This window comes from Miniopterus schreibersii (genome assembly GCF_964146895.1).
Source record: "Miniopterus schreibersii genome assembly, chromosome: 8".
Taxonomy (NCBI): Eukaryota; Metazoa; Chordata; class Mammalia; order Chiroptera; family Miniopteridae; genus Miniopterus; species Miniopterus schreibersii.
In genome coordinates, this window is record NC_138109.1 from 48,989,999 (window position 1) to 49,017,058 (window position 27,060).

The 27,060-nt window shown below is 36.8% G+C and overlaps 2 protein-coding genes across 9 annotated transcripts in view; both read right to left on the bottom strand.

Annotated features, from left to right (window-relative positions):
• Positions 1-183, bottom strand: part of ZZZ3 (zinc finger ZZ-type containing 3) — an 87,549-nt gene extending 87,366 nt beyond the window's left edge. For 2 of the 4 annotated variants that reach the window (XM_081143610.1, XM_081143607.1), the window contains exon 1: positions 2-161. The gene's annotated coding sequence lies outside the window, so the exon portion shown is untranslated. Of the gene's footprint in view, position 1 lies in introns of all 4 variants that reach the window. The other 2 variants (XM_081143606.1, XM_081143609.1) reach the window with 2 other exon arrangements.
• An 8,755-nt stretch (positions 184-8,938) lies between these two features.
• USP33 (ubiquitin specific peptidase 33) overlaps positions 8,939-27,060 on the bottom strand; it is a 38,301-nt gene continuing 20,179 nt past the window's right edge. For 3 of the 5 annotated variants that reach the window (XM_081146110.1, XM_081146108.1, XM_081146111.1), the window contains exons 11-24: positions 26,231-26,371; positions 24,930-25,051; positions 23,612-23,784; positions 23,419-23,513; positions 22,386-22,419; positions 19,924-19,969; positions 19,282-19,462; positions 18,679-18,805; positions 17,501-17,670; positions 16,259-16,340; positions 15,410-15,518; positions 12,125-12,227; positions 10,712-10,780; positions 8,942-10,281 (exon numbers count right to left, since the gene is read on the bottom strand). In XM_081146110.1, coding sequence (XP_081002236.1) covers positions 10,124-10,281; positions 10,712-10,780; positions 12,125-12,227; positions 15,410-15,518; positions 16,259-16,340; positions 17,501-17,670; positions 18,679-18,805; positions 19,282-19,462; positions 19,924-19,969; positions 22,386-22,419; positions 23,419-23,513; positions 23,612-23,784; positions 24,930-25,051; positions 26,231-26,371 — 1,610 coding nt within the window. In that variant the 3' untranslated portion in view covers positions 8,942-10,123. Of the gene's footprint in view, positions 10,282-10,711; positions 10,781-12,124; positions 12,228-15,409; positions 15,519-16,258; positions 16,341-17,500; positions 17,671-18,678; positions 18,806-19,281; positions 19,463-19,923; positions 19,970-22,385; positions 22,420-23,418; positions 23,514-23,611; positions 23,785-24,929; positions 25,052-26,230; positions 26,372-27,060 lie in introns of all 5 variants that reach the window. The other 2 variants (XM_081146109.1, XM_081146112.1) reach the window with 2 other exon arrangements.

Consider the following 27,060-nt stretch of genomic DNA (forward strand, 5'->3'; position numbering starts at 1 on the left):
CCTTTCTGGCGGGGCCGGTCTCCGCGGGCCACTCGGGGAGGTGCCGCCGCCGCGGCCGCTCTCCGCCCCCGCCACAGCACTAGCTTGGGTGGCCGCCGCCGCCACAGGAAGCTCGACAGCGGGGCTGCGGCGCTTCCAGGTGGGTCCCCGCCTCCCGCGCTTGCCACTTCCCGCAGTACCAGCGGCTCCTTCCGGTCCCCTCCTTTCTCCGAGGCGCTGGGACGGGCGGGCGGCGGTGGCTGCAGGCGCGCTCACGGCACCGCCTGCTGGTAACTGCAGCCCGTGCAGCGCCGGCGGGCCCGGGGCCGCGGAGACCCGCCCCCGCGGTCCGCCCCTGCCCCCGGGCGCGGGCTGGCCGGGGGGCAGGACCCAGTCCATCCCCGGCGGAGTCCGAGCTAACCCTGCCCTCGTAGGGAGGGCGTCCCGGTGGCTCCGCGGTGGGAAATCCGGTTCATCCTGCCCTGTGGCCTCTCGAGAGGCGTGGACACCCCAGCTCCCTTAGCAGTGTGGTCTCAGGCTGGGGAGATACCTGGGTGCGATATACATGCTCTGCCGACCCCGTTTCCAACTGCCCGGCCCTCGCGCTCGCCTCTGGCTTTCCGCCTGTTCCTGCAACACGCAGGCTCAATCCACTTCAGGACTTGGCGCTTGCTGTGCCCTCTCAAGAACACGTCCCCCAGATTTAACTCGTGGATGTTCAATGCACATTTCAGGTCCCTTCTCAAAGGTCAACATCTGAGACTTAGCCGACCGCAAGAGCACACTTGTTGCACGCTCTTTTATCAGCTTGTATTTCTTCGTGAGTTTATAATTTATGTGTGGGTCACCTGCTACCAAGCAAGCGAGAGAGCCTTAGAGGCAGGGACTTCTCACTTTTGCTCATTGCAATATCCCCAGACCTCTGTCTGGCACAAAGCAGTGTTCAATAGTCTATTAAAACAGAACAAACTATATTGAGCATGCAGGAAAATAAAGCCCAACACACACACACTGTTGGAGGTAAGTGCTTTGGGTTGCTAGTTCCATTGACCACCTTACCATTTATGAGCTGTGAAAAAGCTGAGTTAAATCTCCTTCCCTGGCTGTAGTTTGAAGATTATATCCCAAAGATGTAGAATCCGGTGGTAGAAGCCGTTTTAACTGAAGCTCTTCTGCAGTTGTCAAGTACTGCTGCATTGCTTTTGTCTTTTATGGCTTTGGAACTTTTTTTCAGGCAAGTAGATATATGTGCCTCTTTTTATTTTGCTCAAAAATGTATTAAATGGTTGAAATGGGTTTTTGTATTTGTTTTGGTTGAGAGTTCAAGACATCTGCTTCAAGACAAAGGATGACAGGTAGATTTTTATATTAATACATCAAGAGGCCTTTATTGAACTTAATTGGTTCCAGGCCCTAGTGCACTAGAGAAACAAAAATAAGCAAAACAAAGCTTCCCTGCCTTCTCTATATGATTATAGAGCCAAGTTCTATTTATAATAACCATAGCAACTTCTTGAGTCCTGTGTCAGGCAATATGCTTTGTACTTTTTATACCTTATCCTAGTTTAGACTTGCAACAGTTCTGAGATAGATACCATTAGTGGTGGGCACTGAAATGTACTTCTCAGATCCCCTTCAGGAATGAAGCACTTATTAGCCCAGCAGCCAAGAGTGTTGCCCACAGCCACCAGCTGTCAGCCCCCTTTTGGCACTGCATAACATCACCCCCTTCCAAGAGGGCCACATCCAATGATTAATCAACTCAGGGCTACAAATAGTATCTATCTCAGGATTGTTGGAAGGTCCAGCCTTCGCATCCCAACTTGGGACAGTTCTGATGGCTCAAAGTACATGTATAAGGTTTTTAGACAAAAAGAAAAGGGAGGCCTTCCTGATGAAATAATATTCAGGCTAAATGACACTGGAAATATGAATATGCATTGAGGAGTTAGGCAAAGGGTGGGAAAAACACTTCACAGACAGGCCCTGGCTGGGTAGCTCAGTTGCAGAACAACCTGCAGCAGCTGAGGTATACCATAAAGACTGCATCGAAGCTCAGCTTCTCCCTCTGCCCGATTCTTCCCTTCCTTCTCACCAGTGATGACCCCAAGAGCATTTCCTAATCTGCACACTAATCAAGTAAGAGTCTGCTTCCTGGGGAACTCAACCTATGACACTATTCACATTTTTCTGATGAGAAAATAGGCTTAGAGAGGTTAATAAACTTGCCCAAAATTGAACTGCAGAAAGTTCTATATAGAGGTATAAATAAACTATTGTGGGAACAGGAAGGCTTTTTATAAGGGTTGACATTTGAGTTATAGCATGACTTTGCAAATCAGAGAAAAAAGACCATTCTCAGCTGAGGAAATGAGAGAATGTAGGAATATGAGAGGGTAATTACAAGTAGCCCCAAGTGACTGGACCTAGGGTATTTGCAGCAAGCCGTAAAGTGATGGAGGGAAAAGACCAGCTGGTAAAGAAGGGGGTAGGTCCTAGATGAATAGGAAGGGATAAGAGACCCTAAGATCTTCAGTTATCTAAGAGAGGGAAAGGAGCTTCCTTGCTCTTGGCAAAAAACCACTGCCAACCTTAGTGAAGGCCCCTCTTGAGGTATAATATATCCCTATCTGGCCTTCCTTATTTTCATCTAGGTTCACAGACTGTTCAAGATGAGAGACTTAAGATCATCTAATCCTGGGTTTTGTACAATATTTTCTGAAGCACTGGTATTCCTTTTACAGACACAATCGTATACTAGAATCCAATACTTAACCCAAATAAAAAATGGACCTGGGAATAGTTAACAGCTGACATTTCCCTCAGTCCCTTACCATGGCACATAAGGCACTGCCTCAAAACATTCTCAGAAAACCACTGATGTAGTTCATTCATTTATTTTTTCAGTAAATATGCCAGAAGCTGCACTAGGTGCTAGAGATACAGTAGTAAACAAAGCAAGCATAGGCCCTAGTCTTACAGAGCCTGTAGTGCAGGGAGGGAGGCTGACATTCAAGAAATAACACAGATGCATAGATTCAAACTGATAAGTACCATGAAAGAAAAGTGTAAGTTACTATGGGAACATGTCCATTATGCCCAGAAGTACATGTCTAAGGTTTTTAGATAGAAAAGGGAGGCCTTCCTGACTAAATAATATTCAGGCTAAATGAGACCCCAAGTATGCATTGAGGAGTTAGGCAAAGGGTGGGAAAAACACTTCACAGACAGGCCCTGGCCGGGTAGCTCAGTTGGTTAGAGCATCTTCCCGATACGCCGAGGTTATGGGTTTGATTCCTAGTCAGAGCACATATAAGAAGCAACTAAGGAATGCGTAAATAAGTGGAAAAACAAATCAATGTTTCTCTCTCTGTCTCTCCCTCCCTTCTACTCTCTCTAAAGTCAATCAATAAAAATTAAACATTCCACAGGCAGAGGAGTTGATGCAAAGCCTCCTACAAGGATGGAACTTATATACTATTAACACAACTACCAGAAAGAAGCCACCACTTTTTCTACGTATGTAAAAATCTGATGAAATAAGGTATCCTATTTCTCTCATATTTTCCATGTCATTAAATAGTTTTTAAGAACCCCAAGAGATGCTTATATAATTTACTTAACCATTTTTCTATTTGGGGCATTTGGGCTATTCCACTCTCATCTATTAGGAATGCTTGGTTTGCTGAATGTCCTTGTGTCTAAATATATGTCCAGATATTTGGGGGATTGAATCTCCAAGATTTGAGTAGCTGATAGAATTTGTAGGTAAATTAAGAGTCTAGGGTTCCTGGCCTGAGGGACTGGGAGATGGAAGTGTCATAGGTGACCATAGGAAAAACTAAAGTAGGAGCAGGTTTAGGGGGGGAAATGTGTTTGTTTAGGCTATGCTATTAACTCATACATCCAAATGAAGCTGCCCAGGACTCAGTTGAATATACATGTCTGGGATGCAAGCTCTAGGTCTAAGCTGGAGGTAAAGATTTGTGAGTCTTCAACAACACAAGTAATAACTGGAACCTTGGGTTTAGGTTATCCAGGGTTGCACAAAGAGTGAGAAGAGCTGAAAATGAAGAACAAAACCCTGAGAAACTCTGAAATGTGGAGGCAAGGGAAAAAGTGACAACTAGAGAGGAGAAACAAGGGTCCAGAACAGTAAAAGGAAAACTGGGATAGAATTGTACCCACAAAAACCAGGAATGAGAAATTTTGAAAGAGGGAGTCATCAATATTACTTTTTTAGACAGATTTACTGGATACCTATTTTGTGCCACACAGTGTGTTAAGTCCTGGGGGTGATCAAGACAGATCCTTTTGGAGCTTACTGTCTGATAGGAAAGACATTGTACACCACTAAAAAGATCAATATATTTGGCATATTTTTAAAAATAATACCTTGCTTATTTCTAAAACACTTATGGGGCTTAGAAAAAATAGTATAATAGGTAAAATGGAATTTAAAATAATAAAATCGGAAAATTCAGGCAAAAGGAAAATAGAAGCAAGAAAAATAATGCACAATGCATGTTCTAAGGTCCTGTACACTTACTTAAAGCTTTCTGGCAGATGTTGTAACAAAGAAAAACAAGATCAGTTATGACAGTGGGAGTCTACTTGGGATAACAAACCAGTTGCTCAGAGGAGGCATTACTATTCCTAGTGCTAAAAGATACATTTCTCTCATGGTTTCTCAAAATAAGATCATGTAATATAATGAAGTGTCCTCAACAGCATCCTTATAGTAGGTTTGACTATTTTGTGGGACTCTCTTATTTATTACAACTCTCAATCTAGACTGAAGACAGTTCCCTAGGCTTGGAAGAGGTGAAAAGCATAGCCCAGGTAAGAAACTCTCTTATATGTCTGATTTAGTACACGGGAAGATTCAGAAACATGATGAATGAACCCGGTCGGCGCGGCTCAGTGGTTGAGCATTGACCTAGGATCCAGGAGATCAAGGTTTGATTCCAGGTCAGGGCATATGCCTGGGGTTCGGGCTCGATCCCCAGTTAGGGGTGTGCAGGAGGCAGCTGATCAATGACTCTCATCATTGATGTTTCTCTCTCTCTCCCTTCCTCTCTCTAAAATCAATAAAGACATTTTAAAAAATAATAAACATTAAAATGATGAATTATACATTTTTCAGATGATCCTCCATTCTGTCATGATCCTCCATTCATTTAGTTGATACAGTCCATAGATATTAGCCTCTCACTGATCTTAGCTGACTCCAGGAGCATCACATTAGTACCAGTTTCAACACTTAACCACCTCACAAGTCCAGAACCACTTTCCTCTCTTTTCTTCAGTTCATTTACAGAGTAAAAATTATTCTGAAAAAGTCCCTCAAAATGAATGCTAGAATTAGGAAATAGCCATTTTGCAACCTGTAATGAAATAATTGATTTAGGCAGTAATCATTAGTAGATAAAACTATCAGTTGAAAAGATCAGTAACTTTATAATGGAAGGATTAGGCTCTCACCATCTGAACCCATTGATCAATCCGTGTCATTAAGTGGGGCAACCAGATACTGTGTGACACACTCCTGCTTCCTTCCCCTTGCTTTACCAGGCTGGTCAAATGTGGTAGTAGGTTATATAGGTGTCTCCCAATGAACTATTCCTCCTGCTTTCCAGCCCTCACAGTTCCCTCCCAATGAAAGATCACAGAAGTGACACTGTACCAGTTCCAGCCCTAACCCTTTAAAAACCTGTAGCATTTTCTTTCAACCTTTTGGAACCCAGCGGCATGCAGTGAGGAATATCAGGCTACCCTAGAGAGAGAAGCCACATGGAGAGTCTCTGAAGGATGGGACCTTGGAGAGAGAGACCTTGATGGGGATAAATGTAGTGCCGCAGCCAATAGCCAGCACCAAGCCCAGTTATGCTATAAACCTTGGACTTTCCAGCATAACCTATTAGCCAGTTCAATGCAACCTCATGAATGACTCCAGACAACACAACATGAAGCAGAACTACCACCCAGACAACCCACAAAAGTGTGCAAATAAATTGTTTTAAACCAGTAAGTTTTAAAAATGTGTTTATTGATTTGAGAGAAAGGGAGAGGAAGAGAAACCAGCAACCTTTTGCTGCATGGGACAATGTTCAGCCAAGCCACACTGGCCAGGGCTAAACCAGTAAGTTTTTAGGTGCTTTGTTATGCTACAAAAGATCATCTCCAATAGCACCATGACTTTACAATTAGAGAACTACACCTGCTCCTGTATGAACAGTCACACTTCAGTGTCCACAGGTCCTGCAGCAGGAGTTCACCTCGGTGAGAGACAGGACTGAAGGGACTTAAACCCAAAGGGCTTGTCTGGTAAATCTATACCTGAATAGTTGCTCTCATAAATAATTATGCCTCCATAATTTTGCCAAACATATACACTTCAGACATGAATTATTGAAGTCATTATCTACTTAGCACTTTGAGCCATATAGGGGGATGGTCTGGTATCCATTGGTGAAATGAAAAGCACTTTAGGACCATGCAGCTGGCAGGGCATGTTATCTGCACCAAAAATTGGGGAGTAGTGATACTGTGCATTTACTATGTACTATGTATCTTTAAAGCATTTGGTATCAGGACAACTCAAGGAGGTACTCATTTTGCATACGAGGAAACTGAGGTCAGAGAACTTTCCGAGGTCACAGAGCTAGTGAGTGGCAGAGCCAGTATTCAAATATAAGCAATTTGACTATAGTAAATTGATTGCATTAATGGCCTTCATTGTTCACATCTTTGTATATGTACTTTTTGCTATGTGACTTGCAGTCTTCTCATTAAAAGTAGAATCAAGCCTGGCTGGTGTGGCTCAATTGACTGAGTGTCCTCCCATGCACCAAAAAACCTCAACATTAGTAGTGACTAGTAGCGGTTGTGCTATTACAACAGTTTTGGACAACAGCCCATTTTCCCCTCCTAGAGAAACAGTTTCTAATCCCCTCACCCACAATCCTTCAAAATGGTAACAAGTATATTCAAACTAATTACTTTCCTTTAAGAGTTAGGGGATTACTTTCGAAACCCAAGGAAATTGCCTTTCTGATATAATTAAGTATACATAATATTCCAAAGTTTGTTATGAAAATAGTAATGTTTGCTAATAAGCCATATAAGAGGAAAAAAGTTTGAACAGGGTGGCAATAGTAGAAGCCAGATAGCGGATTTGAAGAGAAAAGAAGGTGAATATTGAGGTGGAAACAAGGAGTGTAGGCCAATCAAGTAAGAAGTTTGTCCATAAAAAGAAGTCAGTAAAAACAGGTGTGGCAGATTGGTCTAGGTAATATTCATTTCCCTCATCTCCTTCCCAGTAAGGGAGTATTTAGCACATTTGAAGGCATGGGAATGTGCTAGGGAAGAGGGAAAGTTTGAGATTTATGGTGTGGATACTTGATTTCAAAATGTACAGAGCGGCATGCTGTCTGTCTGTCTTGAGCACACCGCACACCTGTGCCTTTCCCCCCCCTTCTGTCCCCAGGGAGAGCTCTCTTTCTCTCTGGACCACACCTATGCCTTCCCTCCACTCCTTTCCCCCAGTGCGTTCTCTCTGCCTTTCTTTTTCTTAAGTTCTAAGGGCCCTTCTTTTGCCTCTGTAACTTGTCTCCTAAGCCCACATAGCCCAGCTGGCTCCCTTCCTCTACCTCTGTAATTTCTAAATAAACTTTTGCTTGTAAAAAACAAAATGTACAGAGGGAAGTGAGAGGGCATGAAAAGTACACTGAATGAATGAATGGATGGGGAGAGAGGAAGTCAGGGGCAAAGAGAAGGGCTTCTTTCTCTAATCTAGAAAAACAAAAGATACCAAATATTAAGAAGTGGCAACAAAAGGAAGACAAAGGAGCTTATACCACCTCAGTCTCAGCAAAAGAGGGGTAAGCTTGTCTACGGCAGCCAGGTGAAGGGAAAGGTGTGGACGAGCTGGCGGCAGGAAGCTATCCCAAGGAACTGACATATCTTGTATGTTATATGTAATATATACTGTATTCCTTTAATAAAATAAGCCAGAGAAAAGAAGATGTTATTTAAAAATCATAAGGAAAATACATTCACAGTATCTACTGAAAAAGATCCATGTATAAGTAGAACCACACAGTTCAAACCCATGTTGCTCATGGGTCAACTATATAAGCAAATTGACTTCAGAATCCAAAAGCTAATCACCTTCATTTTATAAATCAGTGCACATACTCTTAACACATGTAGGCTCTTACTGTCCCTTGACAGCAATGTTCCTATTTCTCAGTTAAGTATTTCCAAGAAAATCCTCCTCAGAGAAACCCTTTCTTTTATTCCACACCTGTCAACATGCTCGCCAACCTTAGCTGAGAGTCTGGGACTGCTACCACTTTACTTACTACATAGTTATGTATTTTGATCATGTAAAATAAAATTATATAAGCTCTTAGAGACCAGTAGTCTTTATCATATTATATATCCAAAAGACAAATACTGTTAGTGAATATGACTAATACTATAACCTGTTTCAAAAGAATTCCCTAGAAGATAATAAATATATCTTGGTGAGTAGGAGCACCGATGAACTTACACAGACTTGAAAGCAGGAGTCTCACAGCTGCTGCTGTTCCTTTGCTGTGTGACAGAGGGCAAGCCACTGTGCCTAAATCACAGGGTGTAATGAGGACTACATGTAATTTAGCACTTTAGTAGAATGGCCGAAACATCATCCATACTCAGTAAATGGCAAGCACTATTAAAAACATTTTTTGATTATCTCCTAAATGTCAGGAGTTTCACTAAACTCTGGTGATTCAGAGTCAGATCAATAACATGCAGTCCTTGAGGAGGATCATAGTACAATTATAAAGAAAACTAAAAACAATATAAATTTTTAAAAATTCAAAAACAAGGAAAAGAAAGGAAAGGAAAAAAAGACCCTTAAAAAACAAATAAAGAAAAAATAATAATAAAGAAAAATTCAAATAGACTTAATGGCTGACAAATACACTCATTATTTCATTAAACATCAAAACTTTACAATGAATACTTATTTTGCATACTTCTGATTAAGAAGTAACAGAAAGACATTAGTATTAACACTTTAAACCCTTCACTATTAATATCTATCAAATAAACTCAACATTCAAGTTCTATATTTTAAAATCACTTTTATTGAACTAATTTAAATAACACTGTTTTAGTGGATGGCAGATGCCCCCAACCAAAACAAAGCCATCATGAATGCTATTCAATATATTTAAAGTTATCCAGTTTGGTTCTGCATTTGGAATATAGTTAAACTTTTGACATCACATAATCAAGCAAATAGCGGTGCATACTATATTAATCAATGACTTTATGCATTTCATTTAAAAAATCATTTTGCAAGTGACTTCAGCTTTATAAACAATCTCATTGACACATTCCATACTTCATGCTCTCAAAATAAAGTGCTCTAAAACTAAGCTTTTTACTGATAATAATGACTACTATCCAGGGTTATAGATAGGAACTGAAGTTTAATATTTTACAGTATAAGAGGCAATAAGTTACTGATATCTGCTGACACAAATTCCACTCAAACTAAATACATCCTTGATACATTCAAAAAGACATTTTGTAAATATTAATATGATAGTTTATGTGCTGCAGTGCAAAAGAAGTGACACCCTAACGTTTCCTGAGCTTTAGGAAATTAACGTTTTTCTGACTACGACTCTCAATTTAAAATAGGCTCTTCATTAAACGAAGCCATGTCAAAACTACACAATTAAATTAGGTTTTTGGAGAACTGAAAAGATTGGTCAGAGTTATGGAGGTTTAGGGTAATGAAAAAGTTTTCAAAGCAAAATTATTTACAAAACTACAAAGGATACTGTGGATTTGCACGTAGTATAAAGATCAAAGATAACCTACTGATTACCAAATGATCACAACTGTTCCTCTCTTTCAAAAATATTACACTGAAAGACTATGGTAAGTTAAAGCATTAAATATACCAACCTGTAGTATATTAAACATTTAACACATTTTTCCATAATGCCCAGTAAAAAGGAATGAGAGAGAAAATATTAAAAATCAAGAAAATAAACATGCTTTTAGGAATGTTTCTGCATGTATATATGACAAGGGAAGTGAAAATGATTTCTCATTAGAACACTCTATATCCTCAAAATTACAAAGACCGAGTTTCTACTTCAATTTTTTCTTCTGCTTGTATTACATCTGGGTCAACATGAACAACTGGAGGTCGTAGGATAACTTCAGGCCCTCCACCATATATAGACTGTAGAAAATTCCACGTTTCTTCAGAAATTTGACCAGAATCTGCTCCTAAATTAAGTGTATAAAGAAAGAATAATATTTACAAATCTACAAATTCATAGTGCAAAAGCTTTCATAATGTAACAACACACACACACCCATGCCCCTGCCCAGCCCTGTAAGCATGAATCCTTTAGAGATAATTAAGAACTTTTGGAACATGAATCTTCCAATTACTGGCCCGTATTGTTACAAGCTGCAACTTTATGGTCTGTCTTAAAAAGTTGGAGATCCTCTTTTTCTAGCTCCTACCAACAGCCTTAAAAAACCTTTCCTCAGAAAAATTAAAGACTGGCAGCTTTTCCACTATTTGTGCTGCTTCGTGAATGAATTATATCATTAAACTGGGTTCAAAAGTGGCATAGGTGGCTAGTGACGCTATGTTCTTAATAGTGACAAATTACTAACAAGTAAGGACTTAAATGTTAGTCAAACTTACCTTGCCTGAGCATCACACTGCCACATTTAGTGACTGCGATTTTAGTGTTATCAATAGGACCTGGAGGATCTAAGTTAAAAGGAAAAACAAGTGATCAAAATGCATAGTTTTCAAATAAATGCACCAAAGGATTGCATATTTCTGTGCCTGAAATAACTGAAGGATGTAACTGTATAATTAGATTATATTTTTAGTCAGATTTTTATAGTCAGTTCTTAACTGTCTTCTGAGCTTCTTCCTTCTTGCATCTTAGTTCCCCCAAAACAGAACCAGGGAAGAGCAAGAGAAGCTCTCTTACTACAATGAAAAATCTAACAGAAATTATTTCTTAGCTATCCATTTAAGGATTACAGGTTAAAATGCACTTTTAATGATATAAAAGAATAATTCCTTTGTAATTAAAAAAGAAATTATGTGATTCTTAATGTTTCAGATTGTCATTAAACTAAAAACAATAAAAGCATTATAAAATAAAATGTTGTAATGCATCTTTTTTTAATTTTAATTTTTTAATTGAATTTATTGGGGTGACATTAACAAAACTCTACAGGTTTCAAGTGTACAACTCAACAAAACATCATCTGCACACTGCATCATGCACCCATCACCCAAAGTAAAGTCTCTTTCCATCCCCATTTACCACCCCCCGTTTACCTTCTCCTGACACCCCTTCCCTCTGGCTATCACTGCACTGTTGTCTGTGTCTATGTGTTATATAAATAAATACTTTTTTGCTTATTTTTACTTTTTTTTGCTTAATCCCTTCACCTTTTTCACCCAGCCAAAATGTATTGTTTTTTAATTTAAGAAAACACGATTTGTTTTCCCATTGAATACAAAAGTACAGTGCATGTTCATTATCAAAAGCTGTAAAAAAAAAAAAAAAAAAGGTACAAGGAAGAAAATACACTGTAATACTGCTATAAAAAGATAAGCAAACTGTTTTAGTATCTGTGTGGTCTTTTTGCTTTTGCATATGTTTGCCTATTCTTTAATACAAAAGGTTCAAACTATGCATATTGTATTGCAATGTTTTTTACATATCAATACTAAATACTGTCACAAAAATTATTTATAAAGTCCACATAGTATCCCATTGTAATGGATAAACCATAATTTAACCAATCTTATTGTTTGGTGGATTTTTTTAAACTTAAATATTAAGGTCACAGAGGAATTTTGTTTAGTTCCTTTATTCCTTCTATGAATATAACTGATGAAACTAGTTTTAAAAAAATGAAAAATTCCCAGAACCAGAATATAAACTACAATATAAGACCCCCCGAGGGCTGGGATCTTTTTCTTTCCTATTCACTGATGTAATAATCCCCAAGTGTATACAGATATCCAAAAAACACTTGTTAAATAAACAAAAAATCTGCAAAGAATTTTATTTTTCAGTTAACCACTTACCTCCATCTTTACCCTTCACAAAACTTTCCCATTCTCTAAACCATTGCATACTGATGCAATAAAAAGTAGCTGGAGAGTCCTCCTCTTGGAACGCTCTGTTGAGCTATAGGGAGGGAAAAATTCAGTCACTTAATATTCAGAACTCGCTTTGTAGCAGAACAATACAAGCATCCTACTTCAGCATCTGATAAGGCCAGTTTCTCATACACAAAGAATGTGATGTACATTGATGCTAAGTTAACTGAGTACCGGCATACGTGATAACATATATTAAAAAACAATTCTATGTTATGTCTTAAATTTTAGCAAGTACACACGGAAGGGACATAAGATTGGATAAGTGAAGATAGTCAAGGCAACATCTTCAAAACAATACATATTTATTAAAAATCTGATGCATAAATCTTATTTAAACATACCATATCCACTGTCTATATACTACCTGTGGACATGTTGCTATTACAAACACAATGCTGCAATGAATAATCTTATATATGTCATTTCATGGGTAATATACATATATATATTGGATTAAATTCTCAAAAGTGGTGGGACAGTCGCTGAAAATGTTCTACTCCTTCCTCTAGCCTAAGGAATGGGTATGTGACTCAACCAAGGCAAAACTCTATTAGAAATGGAAATCTTCAGAGAAGTGACCTAATGGTTAGAAGGGGTCATTCCAATGTCAATTTTGTTAGCTATAGACTAGGAATACCTTAATTCCTGAGTTTCTGGAGGTGTGGCTATTCAATTTTTTTTTTAAATAAATTTCTTTTCAGCTTAAGTTAGCCATTCTGGCTTCTACTGCTTTCAACTAAAGAAACCCAGTTGACAGAAAAACTGGTATAGAAAGAGGAGGTAGAAGCAACAGTGCCTGAGGAAAATGAAGGATATTTGGAATTTATCTAATAGTGTGAAAAGACAGTGAGATGCCTAATAATATTTCATGATGGGTAACTAAATGCCCACAGTATATACCACTGGTGGACAAAGACATCAAGTTCAGATCATGTCTCTCCTATAATCAAATCTAGTCAAAACCCTGCCACTGTCCCCAAAAGACCTTTATAATAACCTAGAAGTACCTCCATGATCTGCCCCATTATTTCACTCATCTTCTAATACTCTCTTCCTCATTTATTGACTGTGGTCACATGGACCTTTGTTACTCCCAGAACCAAGCAGACACATTCCTGCCACTCAAAAGTTTTTGCATGGCTATCCCTTCCTTTTGCAGATATCTAAGTATCTTCCTCACCTCCTTCAAGTCCCTGCTTAAATGTCACCTTTTCAAGATGACCTATCTTTATCTCCCCACTTAAAATTGCAACTCACTCTCCCCCCATCACTGTATTCCTGATCTCTCTTACTCTTTTAGGTACTTTCAATTTCCATAGAACTCATCACCTTTTAATATATAATGTACTAGTTATTTATTAAATGTAAGCTCTTTGAGGTCAAGGATCTTTCTGGGACATGAGGTGGCTGCTTCCGTAGAACAACGAAAGGCAATGAAAAATGTGGCTGTCCCTGATGGATAACAAAGAAAGCAAAGCATGTTTGTCTCAAGGTATAACATTAAAGTTAGGACTTTCTGTAATGTACAACTTATCCCTAGAGAACTGAGACTTCTGAAATGTAATGTCAGACTAATTCTGCCAGATGAATCCATTTAATGCATAGCATTACCAGGTTTGGACACTTTTAGGACTTTCTCTCTGGTATTAGGAATTTCTTCTTTTTTTTAATATATCTTTATTGATTTCAGAGAGAGAGAGAAAGAGAGAGAGAAACACCAGTGATGAGAGAGAGAGTCATTGATCAGCTGCCTCCTGCACACCCCCCACTGGGGATTGAGCCTGCAACCTGGGCATGTGCCATGACCTGGAATCCAACAGCAACAGCCTGGATCATAGGTCGATGCTCAACCGCTGAGCCACACCAGCTGGGCTAGGTGGGGACTTTTTAAATTTTAGTTAAGTATAATCACCCCATTAATTAAAAAGCATTTGTTTATCTCCAGTTCTGAGAAATTCTCTAAAATGTTGCTCTAAAAGTAGTTCCTGCCCTCTATTCTCTTCTAAAATTTCTATTGAAAAAAACATTGGATTCTATACCTATCCAACATGTTGAAACTTTGTTTTCCATCTGTTTATCCTTGCACTTCTGAGAAACCCTTTGCTAGGTCTTTCAGTACACTAATTTGCTCTCCAGCAGTATTTATTCTGCCATTCAATCAATCCATCTATAGAGTTCTGTTTTCAGGATACAACATCCTTATGCATCTCTATGAGGATCAGTATTTATTTTATGTGTAATTTAGGAAACCACAGTTCTTTCTAGGTATTACAAGCTATCTAAGCTCATGCCCTCTCTGACACAAGTGTCCACATTCACTGCTCTATCCAAGCAGACACCTTTATGCTTGCTGCCTTATACAGTGGGGGGTGGGGCGTGGGGGCAGAGGAGATGCTGAGGTCATTATTTATCTGCCCCTTCCAAGACTGAAGCCTGTGTGGTTACTTCCTGTGGCCTTTGGTTTACTTTTTCAATTTGATCCTATTTGCTTTTATAGTTTTTCAGAAATTCCACTTAATCTCCAGTCCACCAAAGGAACCTATTTTTGTACTCCAGTGTTATTTTTTATGCCAACACACTGCTTTGTTAAAAGGGGGAGAGGGTATGTGGAATAAGATGAATTTGGATCATAAGTAAATAGTTGGAGCTGTGTTACTTCCTGACGGCAGCACTTTGAGGAGACTGACTTCTGACAACCTGGGTAAATGGAACTATGCTAGGCCTTGTCCATAAAACCTAGTTGTTCAGCTCTCCCTGCTGATTCTATTATCAGACTTTCTGTTGCTTGCAATCAAGGAATATATCATAATAAACTCACTTTGTGGAAACTAGGTATATTTTATACGTAGAGACTCTCACAAAACAATATTATATTTCCCAAAGGGATGGAAGTTGAGAATGCAGTCTGGTTAAATGCTTACAGAAAAACACTAACTTAAGAAAACCTATAATTTATGACTTCAACGAGGAGATTTCTTACCAGTGCCAATCCATAAAACAAAATGTATTACCAACCCATGAAAACAAAAACCCACAAAAAGAGAACTTAACTCACTACACTGTTGTGACCTGCACTCTTATATACTCAGAGCACTTAAAATCTTTTGCAACTCTTTCATCCAATCATTTCATTAACATAATACAGTTCTGCTGTCAGTTCTTTATCCTAGAGCATATTTATAATTTGAAAAGCATCACTTTTTTTACCCGAATAAAAATTTCCAATTCAGTTTTTCTTCTTTTTTCAATTTTCTCTGCTTCAATTTGGCAAGTGTGACAAATGTACAGATGGTTGACAGCTGGCCCTCCTCCATACCTAAAGCACAAAAATTTAGTAATGATGACTATCTTGAAGACAGCTGATGCTCTAGAAAATGTGTCTCCCACTTTTAGTGAATGGCTAAGTCCTAGTAATAAATCCTCACAGAAAAATTCTCAGTCATATTTAAACTAATGTACAAATCAAATCATCATAAGGGCTTGATTTTATGTTTATCAGGGTCAATGACTTTATCAGTTTATTAACTAATCTGCTTTACCTATATTTCAACTTTCCCTTATAATTACTTCTGCTACAAAATCAGTTTGAAGCAACAACACAAAGTAAAAGAAGTTGCTTTCAAAAGTTAGCAAACAACATACAAATCTTAGTTACAGAGCCATACTCTTCACCAACTTTTAATCAGAAAGGGGCTTCCTCTCACTTCTCAAGTAAGAATTTATGAAATGAATTGTTTTCAATATTTCACTAAAGAAAAGATAATAAGGAAATTATGTGTGAAATGCTTTAAAATAAAATTTTAAACTTTAAAATTTAAGAGTTAAATATCACAGAATATTTTTACAGATGCAGATAATCAGAACATAAAAATTAGAATTAATTATCTAGGCTACAAAGTCTACTGATTCACACTCTGAGTAAATGAAGGAAAAAGGGGATATTCTAGTTAAGCAACATAAAGCACAAGCAGCACATATAAAATAACCCAACCCCCTTTAAACGAGTTTCACAAACTGATTTTCACGATAGCATATTGTCTGATTTAAAAAACAAACCTGCTATACAGGTTATCCCAAATGTTCTGAGGCAGCATCAAAACCAGGTCTTCAATATAACTAGCTTTTCGTGGAGGAATACCTAAAAAAAAGTTTAGATGGGTATATCTTATTCCTAAATTGCTTTATATTGCTTTCAAAGGTTAAACTCATTTCTTAACTGATTAACCATTGACATTTTTCAATTATTATTCTTGAAACCCCTCTTAAAAAGGTTAAAAATTAAGTAAGTATCAGCGTTTTTGGTGATTATGCTCCTAAAGATGAGTGTATTTCTTGAAATAGAGAAAATCAGTAAACCAAGATCTTCAAGAATTTAACTTACATAAATCTTTACTAAGCCTTGACTATGTATGGGGGAAATCAGAGATAAATAGGAAACAAGCTTTCCTTCATGGAGCTTTATGGTAGCAGAAGAAATGACACACTTACATCAATAAATGTAATGGAAGGCAGGCCCAGACAAATGGCATAAAAGGTTCATGGGGAGATTTAGAACAGGAGGAGCCTTATGTTAGTAGTTCAAGTTGGGAAATGAGAGAAAAATTCACATACAGATATATTTTCAAGGTTTAGATTTCTACATCCAACACAGGATATTCCTACTATCTCTCTTAGTTTCACTGAAAAAATAATTAATAAGAATATCAATTCTTCAACCATGAAATGTAATCAAGGTGTCACACTAAAGTGTTATTTTTCGTGGAAACAAACACTAACATAGCCAATCAGAAAGGCATAAGATATACTTAGCAAATCACTATATGAGGTTTTTTGTTAAATTCTACATACATTTTTATACTTAGGAGAAGAGCCAGCCTTTCATTTAGACAAAAGGAACAGGAGCCACAGATACAGTTGGTAGCTGGGTGCCTCTTGGCTGAGAAAAATGATATGTAATATAAGTGCTCACTGTACCATAATTGGTTGTTTATGTATCTGTCTCTACTATGAAATTAGAGCTTTGAGAACAGAAATAGTGTCTTTGCTATTCTCAGACTCTAGCACAGGATTTGGAACAGGTATTCAATAAATATCTGTTCTAGGAAGAGGCTACAGACTGTTACAATTAGAAGGAAAAAGCCCAAATTCTGAAGTCCCAGTGAATTAAACACATTTAAGCTGGACTGCAGATGGGGAATCAGAAATAAATGGAAGATGAAAAAGTATTGGGTCTTTCCTAATATGTAAACTATTTAACAGCAAACCCTTAGCACTACTTTCCATTACAGAATTTCTTACCTCCATGAATACAGAGAAAATCATTATTTGAAATAGGGCCAGGTTCGGCGAAGGTCTTAAATTTATTTAGCCACTGCCGAGAAATATAAAACTGAAGGAGACTTGGTTCCGTTATGTTCAACAAATTTGATATCCTTCGTCTCTCTTTTTGTGCCTCTTCACTGCTCTTCCTATTAAGAACAATGATTCTTTAAATTCAGTGTGCATTTTATTCCATTAAACTGGCAAGTGGATTCTTCCTCTTCCTTATTAAACTCAGCATACACATTAATATTGTAAATCTTACTAGATCTTGGAAATTATTCAAGAGAAATATACTGTGTATCAACGCCCAATACTACATTATACAACTCTAGAAGCAATACTGTATCTTAACTACTGGTATCCACATAAACATTTATTAACAAATGTTTCTTAATAAAATCAATGTAGTTAATCTGTTTGCTGTTTCAGTAGCTAGCACTTAATCTTTTATAAAATTGATATTTTTTTAGTATACGATTTATTTTATAGTAATACCTTGTTTATTAGCTATTTTAGGAGAAAATTTTGTACTTAATTCCTACCATTAGTGCCTACTTTTTTTTTATTAGAACTAATATTCCTAAAAGAAAATACAGACGGCCACTGAACAATGCAGGAGGATAAGGCACCTGACACCACTCCCTCCCCTGTGCATTCAGAAATTCGTGTATAACTTCTGACTCCACAAAAACTTAGCTGTCCCTTGGCATCCACAGAGTATTGACTCCAGCCCTCCCCCCTCCCGCAGATAACAAAATCTGAATGCTCAAGTGTCCTACATAAAATGGCATAGATCAATGCATAGTCAGCCCTCCACATCCACAGACTCCCAACCTCAGATTGAAAACAGTACAAATGGTACAGTATTGAAAACAATCCACATATAAGCAGACCCACAAAGTTCAAACCCATGTTGCTCAAGGGTCAACTGTATATTCCTTTTCCATTCAATTAAATGATTTAACATTTTCTTAAAGGATCATTCTACATGCAACCTTTCACTTTATTTTACTCAGATAATCAAATGAGAGTAAAACAATTTCAGATCTTTACTCAGCAATCCATTGTGAAAGTCTTAGAAGTCACCAATAACCCCAAAGTAAGATGTAATTTCATATTTGTTAAAATAGCCCATCTATGAGTTACTTCCTTACCTATAAAACAGAACATAAGCTTCTGCATTTTGTACAGTAGATTCTGAAACTTCAGTGACACTCTGATCGTCAAATTCATACCAGTGATTATTTAAATTGTTTCGGCAGTAAGCAATATAGTGTCCACCTGAATTTAAGGGGGAACAAATTTAAATCATTTCCGTAATACCAATTAACACAAGAATGGAAGATAAACTACTTGAATATTCCAAGTTCTTAGCAGAGACTGAGATATAGCAAGAACTATGCTAGTTTTTTTCCCCAGTATATATGTATCCTCAGCACCACCACTTAAGAAAACGTAAATAAGGATAGAAAATGTACTCTTAAAAAAAAACAGGGTAAAAATGATCATGTTAAAAGTCTTATTATTTAATTTTATACAAAATATAATTTTCCAGTATTTCCAACTTCAGAGTAAAATTATTCAATTTCCTAAAACTTTTTATGTTTTTTAATAACCAAAATAAAATGAAAATAAATAATAAAAATCTGTTTTTACAATTTTTCCTTTCATTCAATCAAGTCTTACTTAAAAGATCAACTCAGATGTCTGCTATTTTTAATTTAATCTAAGAACATATGCCAAGCCTGAATACTTACTACTTGCAGTTCCATGATGACAAATGACTGACAGAAGATCATAGGTAACAATCTGAGCTAGACTATCTTTAGCAAGAAATGGCTGAAGATCCAGCCCTTCCAGTGGAAATGAAACATGGGTACTGATTTTGGTGGAAAACATCAGTTCATGTCTGAATCTTTTAAGATGGATGCATAAAATCTAAAAGAAAGGCAAGATTAAGATTCTATTGCTTAAAAAAAAAAAAAAAAAGATTCTATTGCTTTATATGCTAAAGGAGTCTATAAAATATACATGTTGAATGAAGTGTCAAGGTTAAACATTATTCTGCAATTATGATAACCTGATGCCAGAGATGTTAAAATGTGGAAAGAATGAAACATGGTACTTACTAAGTTTATAGGTAACTGGGTTTTCTGACTTTATGCTTTATACCTGCAAGATCCTACAATGTCTGATTAAGCTGTGCTCAGCACCGTTTCACTGGTAAGGGCACTTACTTGCTATGTAACTCAGTATTTTAAAAATGGCTAATCCTCACAGGGCATATATAGCACCTGGTCAACAGAAACAGCCCATTCTTCACCCATGCTAACAAATGTACTACTAATTATTTATGTTCCTACCAGGTAAAATGAATTGAATTGTAATTAAGCCCATACCTCAGGAAATTTTTGTACTTTACAAAACTTGACTCCATTCCTCAACCTAAGGGGAGAAAAGGCACAAACAATTAAAATAAACCCACTTGCCATATGAACTGACAAAAGCTTTAGTATTTTCAAATATTCAATAAAATATTTTAGAAAAGACAGACAAAAGGCATCAGACTAAAAATGCTCACTACTGAATTATATGCTACACATGAAAAAATACACACTAATTAATAAAACACTGGAGTCCCTTATTGTAAAAAATTATTTAAACTAAGATATCAGTAATAAAAATTTAGGGAGTTGTGTGATTCTTTGATGTAAATTAATTTTTATAAACAATCAAAACAGAAACTCATAGATACAGGAAACAAAATGCTGGCTGCCAGATGGGAGGGGCTTAGTTAAGGGGCGAGGTGAAGACGGTGAAGGGATTGAGAAGCACAACTAGAAGTTACGGAATAGTGAAGGGGATGTAAAATATAGCATAGGGAATATAGTCAATAATATTGTATGGGGTCACATGGGTACTAACTTATCGGGGTTATCGCTTCGTAATTTATATAAATTGTTTAACCACTATGCTGTACACCTGAAACTAATATAATATTAAAATGTCAACTGGAATTTTTTTTTTTAAATTAAATTTTTAAAATAGAAGTCCTACTATCTATGGCCTGCTTACACCTTTATTAACATCCAGATTATCAACTAAAACTGGGTAAAATAAAATCCCAATTTTATAGAATTGGTTGGTAAGGTCAATATATTATAAAGGTCAACCTTTATTATATTATAAAGGTGAACCTTTATTCTTTTTTAAAAAATTAAATCTATTGGGCTAACATTGGCCAATAATTATCTAAGCTTCAAGTGTGCAATTCTATAAAACATCATGTGCTCACCACCAGTCCAATCCCCTCCTATCCCCGTATACTTGACCCCTTTTCCCTCTTCACCCTCTCCCACGAGCCCCTTCCCCTGGTAACCACCACACTGTTGTGCCCATGAGTTTGTTTGCTGGTTTTGTCTGTACATTTTGGTTTCTTTTTATATCCCACATATGAGTGAAAAATTATATGGTTCTTGTCCTTTTCAATCTGACTTATTTTGCTTAGCATGATACTCTCAACACCCATCCATGTTGTCCCAAATATAACCTTTATTCTTAAATGTGGAAACAACTTGAAATAAAGGCTGATTATTAGTAATAATCTATATTAATATACACGTGACAGATGTCTAATTTGGATTTGGGGGTAGATGCAAGGTTCTTTTCCATCTTCACTAGTATTACCTTTGTCCTAATTGGCGAGTTTTTTCAAACCAGGTCCCTTCCTCTAGGCCAATACCCCCTTCAGGTAGATATGGCTTTAAGGACAAACTGATAGTACTTTCCAGTTTTCTAAAAGTGTAATTTTTTCTAGAAAGTACAAAGCAGCCTTTCATCCTTATTGACCAAATATACCATTCTTTTTGTCACGAAGAGGGCCAATAGCTATAGATCAACATTTCTCTGTGGTTATTGCCAACAGACAGAAGTTTGCATTATAAACATTCTAGACATTATTAGGAGGCCATTATTTTTCTCTTACAGAGATTTTAAAAATATTTGCCAGTTCACTGTATCTCAAACATATTTGCCTTCAATTCACCAATTTTCTAATTTACCATCAAGAAGCCTTAAAAGACTGAATTTATTATAAAACAGAACAAGGCAACTACTGGTAGATATAAAGAAACGAAATCATACTTTGCTTAACTGTCTTTCTATTCTGCCATCACACAGCAGGTAACATCAAGGTTGGTATAACCCTTATGAATTTTACATAGATTTGAAACTGCGTACACTTACAGAGAATATCCCTTACTTATGATGACAAAACTTAATCTATGTAATGAAAATGTATGTTACATATCACAGTATATCTTTTATAATGTATTTGGAAGCTGTTTTATGCAAAATTACATATTTATTTTAAATCTCGAAATACACTTTTACTTCTTAGATAAGCGTATTAAGTTTCCTAAGTTTTTGCCTCAAAGCTGTTTTATAGAACCACCAGCCTCTTTATTTTTATTAAGACAAAGTTCACTGGCCTTTATTTTTCTAAATAAAGTGGAATTTTAATTCCACATGCTCAATTCAAATAACAACAACAAAAAAATACCGTTTAAAATACAGAACATGTGCCCTGCGGGTGTGGCTCAGCAGTTGAGCATCAACCTAGGATCCAGGAGGTCATGGTTCCATTCCAGTCAGAACACATGCCCAGGTTACAGGCTCAATCCACAGCAGGGATATGCAGGACGCAGCCAATCAATGACTCTCTCATCACTGATGTTTCTCTCTCTCTCTCTCTCTCTCTCTCCCCCCCTCTCCCTTCCTCTCTCTGAAACCAATAAAGACATATCTAAAAAACAAAAACAAAACAGAACATGCTATTAAAAGCATTGTCAATGACACTTACTTTTTGCATTTTTCACAACTGTACATATTGTCACCTGAAAATAAAACATACCTGGTCATTCCTCTCAAATTAAAAGCAAGGTATTTTCTTTTGATTCTGCAATTCTTTTGAGTTTGCCACATGCTGACCTTACAGCACAGTAACACAGGCTCACTTTTTTTTTTTTTAATTTATCTTCATTGTTGAAAGTATTACAGATGTCCCCCTTTTTCCCCCCATTGATGCCCTCTACCTGACATTAGCCCATCTCCCCCGAGGCCTTCTCCACACTAACTGTCTGTGTCCATGGGTTAGGCTCATATTTTTTAGTCTCTGCTCGAGAGTCAGCTCATAATGTGCACCTTGCCTGAAGCACCCTTGACCTCCCTCTCTTTTCAACCTTCAATGCCTATCTTAAAGAACATCTTTTCTGCCCGGCCGGGCGTGCCTCAGTGGTTGAGCATCAACCTAGGATCCAGGAGATCGGGGTTCAATTCCTGGTCAGGGCACATGCCCGGGTTGCAGGCTAGGCAGCTGATCAATGACTCTCTCATCATTGATGTTTCTATCTTTCTCTCTCCCCCTCCTTTCCTTTCTCTGAAATCAATAAAGATATATATTTTTTAAAAAGAACATCTTTTCCATTCACTCACTCAACAAAATTTACTGACTCCGTTATATGTCCAAGCAAGGTACTAGACATAGAGAAATAATGGTCTTAAATATTATTGAGGAATTCACAGACCAGTCTAGATATTTAAGTAAGTCTTTTATATTGGTTGAGTTTTCTCTTCTTTGAATCCCTGAGAAGTTTTAAGACACCTCACATATCATACTGTCTTATACGAACTTGTGTACAGTATTTCAGGATATGATTTGTGGCATTTATATGTATATCGCCATGGTAGATACTGGCACTGTGGCAATATGGGCAAGTACTATTATGCTCCTTAAAACTTAGCTTTTATGAATACATTTTATATTTAGTCCTACTAGTATTTTAGATCACCCACAACAATTTAGCCATAGATGAAAACTGTTTCATATCTCTTACCTTTCAGTTCATCTCTAGCGAAGAAGGCAGCAAGACAATCTTGCAGGGTTACTATTGGACCCCAAAACCAGCTAGGGACACATGAGACAACAAACCTGAAACATTATTGATAGGAAAAAAAAGGAAGTGTTCTGCCAGTACAGCAGAAACAGCAGTTTTAACAATCAGTTACTTTTTTTAAATGCATACGTACCTCTTCACATATTCCATGAAAAAAGCTATCCACCCTTGGGGAGCGTATGCTTCACCACACGACCCTGCTTTTACTATGGAAGTTGGATGACTCGATGAATGCAGCTTAGCAAGGTCTTCCTTGCCAGGAATTGGCAAGGATAGATCTTGAAAGGTCTCCAGGGTTACAGACACCTAAAATTGTTTTGTGTTTTAAAAATGGGATGAAAATAAGCCAGTGCAAACATTTATGAGGATAGATTTCAGATGGCAAAGATCAAAAGTTATAATAAACAAAAACATCAAACTGCTTAATAGTAATAACAACAGCAAAAGACTTGCTCTGTACCAAGTGCTGTTCTAAATTTAATCTTCACATAAACCTTATGAGATAACTACTAACATCCCATTAGTCAACGGCACTGCAGCATAGAGAATACCTCACATTCAGCCACGGTAGCGTGAGGTCCAAATTCTTAAGCGCTACCGCATTTATTTTTGGAAATGACCTCTTTCATGATAGTTTTTAAATGTTTTCTTTTTAAAAAGTTGTAAAACCTAGCATGTAATTTTTAAATAAATGAAAACATTTCAGGATAAGTCTATTTAAATATTTGGTACCAAATTAGCATACGTTAAAATGACCCTATTGGAAGCCCTTAGGTTTGACTTAATATTTTAACACAACAATTGAAAACTTACTTCTGCATTGTTGTTTTCTGGGGTTTTTTTCTGAGAGATGTCATTTTAATTTCAGTAGTTACATTCATTCCTGCACTGAAGTAAAACTACTCTTAAGAAAAGCTCAAAGAAAACTCAGGGACTTAGAGGTGTTATAAAAGAACTCACGGTAATTTTAATGTATGTTCTTGTGTGTGAATCTGGGCCCCACTCTTAATATGGGAAAATATTTACAAGCCATACACCAAATGTGGAAGTTGCAATCACAGTCTAGTGACTGTATACAGCAACAGTTGCCCAGCATATTAATTTAATCAGCCTCACGAGAATATGTGTACTACCAGTTCTTGTTGCTGAGCAACATATTTATTACCTTTCTATGTAGCCAGAGATAAAGAATGGAGTTAGTTCTTCCTGTTAATGCATGCCTGTCCAATGATGGGTTAAGACTTATCCTTTAAGAACTATGTTGCTATTACTTCCAAAAAACAATTCTACTCCTAGAATCAATTATACTAATGTAAACACAAGAAACACTCACCAGCAGCTCCTTGCTACAGATGAGGAGTTAAAAGTTTTCATACCATTTTGTCAGGCTTTTTTTTTTAAATCAGCATTTGACAAAAAATTCCCGTGTATTATAATTCCTTCATACTCACCCTGTCACAAGTGAGACACTGCACTGAACTAATGATTGTTCCATCAAATACGTCTGAAATAACACTTCGGTATTTCTTGTGCTGTTTTTTTCTCTTTGGGGATGATGCAGATTGAGCTAGGACTGAGAAACAAGTGTTGAAATTTTTTTTAAAAATCAAAGTAGTTCCTTTAGCATTTTTCTCTGGAATCTTAAACAGTAAAATTTATGATGCTGAAGAAATTTGTCAAAATACCATTCAAGAGCATTGCTTAAATAAAAGAAAGAAACCAAGTGAAATAAAAGAGGTTCAGTCTCCCCATCTTGATTTCAATCAGAACAGTTTTACTTTTGCTTGTTTGTTTTTGATTCCAACTAAAGCTATATTTGAAGAAATGATTCTGTAACTTCTGAGAGTTCTTTATATATTTGGGATACAAGTGCTTTGTCAGTTATGTGATTTGCAAATATTTTTTCCCATCTTTTTTTCATTCTCTTAACAGTGTCTTCTGCCAACAAAGTTTTAAGTTTTTTTCTTTTATGGATCATGCTTTTGATGAGTTTAATAGTTGTACATTTTATAATACTGGAACTCTCATTCATAGCTAGTAGGAATTAAAAATGATACCGCCACTCTTGAAAACAATTTCATACGACGTTAAGCATAAAACTAATATAAAACCTAATAATCCCACTTCTAGGTGTTAAGTATAGACAAATGAAAACTTATGTTCATAGAGAAACCTGTACACAAATGTTTATAGCAGCATTATTTGCAATTGCCAAAACAGGGAAACAATTCAAAAGTCCTTCAATGAGTGAATGAATAAACAGTAGTAGAGTCATACAATGAAATACTAGTGAGTAGTGAAAAGGAACTATTCAGACATGCAACGTGACTATTATCACAAATGCATTACACTAAGTGAAAGAAGCCTGTTTCAAAAGAACATACTGCATGATTCCATTTATATGACATTCTGGAAAAGTCAAAACAGTAAGAATAAAGAACAGAGCAAGGGGATAGTGCTTAGAAAGGGGTAAGAGGATGGTCTGATTATAAGCAGTAAAAGGGAATTCTTTGGGATGTTAAAACTGTTCTATGTTCTGTTTGTGGTGGTGGTAACAAGAATTATGCATGTGTTAAAGCTCAGAACTCTATACCAAGAGTGAATTCTACTGTATGTGAATTTGTGCCACGCTTACAAAAAAATTTAAATCATGGTTGTGTAAAATTATGCTGTCAATTTTAAAGGACTGAATAACATTTCATAATTAATACTTTGAATGATCAAAACAAAGTAACCTAACTGAAACAACTACCTTTTTTTTGTGTAGATGCCAATCCTGGCCATAAGTTGCCTGATTTGGGAGGGCTTGCTGATAAACGTGGATTAACACCTTCATTTGATGGAAGGATCTGTGGTGTAGACAGGTCATTCAAATGGACATCAGTAATATATTCTGTAATATTTAAAATTTGTGTTATTACCTTCAGTAGTAAAATTATTCCACCTGTCAAATAATGTTAATTATGTTGAAGGTTTCTTCATTTGAGATTTTGAACACAATTCACATTAATAAATGTCAAGTGAAATACTTGACAAAGTGCTAAGGGAAGTAACAACGATTTTCCCCCTAGGAATACAATTAATGTTTATAACTCATTACTGTTGTAGACAATTCAGGAAGTAAGCAGTGGAAATATAAAGCCAAAGGGAATCATATTTGTCCTAATTAATATTTTTAAAAACAATATTTAGGACAGGTTTTTTTAAAGCTTTTCAGAAATGTGGGAGAAAAAGATTATCTTCCCAAACACAGTAATCAAAATCTAAGAAGAAATTTAGGCATATAATAATCATAAATTATTTTATTCTTACTATGATAAAAGAAAATTGATTCCTTTGTCAGGGAAGGGTCTTTTTTGGAATTAAATTATGAATCACAAGCATATAAGCTCCACAAGTGCTATCTTGATAGTTTGCTGTTGGAGTCTCAGTACATAACATGCATTCGGGACAAAAGACTGTGCTCAACAGGAATTTAAGTAAAGAAAGGAAAATTGTCCACAAGAGACCCTGAAACAGAATAATTTAAGGGATTTTTCCAAATAATACAAAGTAATTACTTTCACATAGGCATTTCTCATT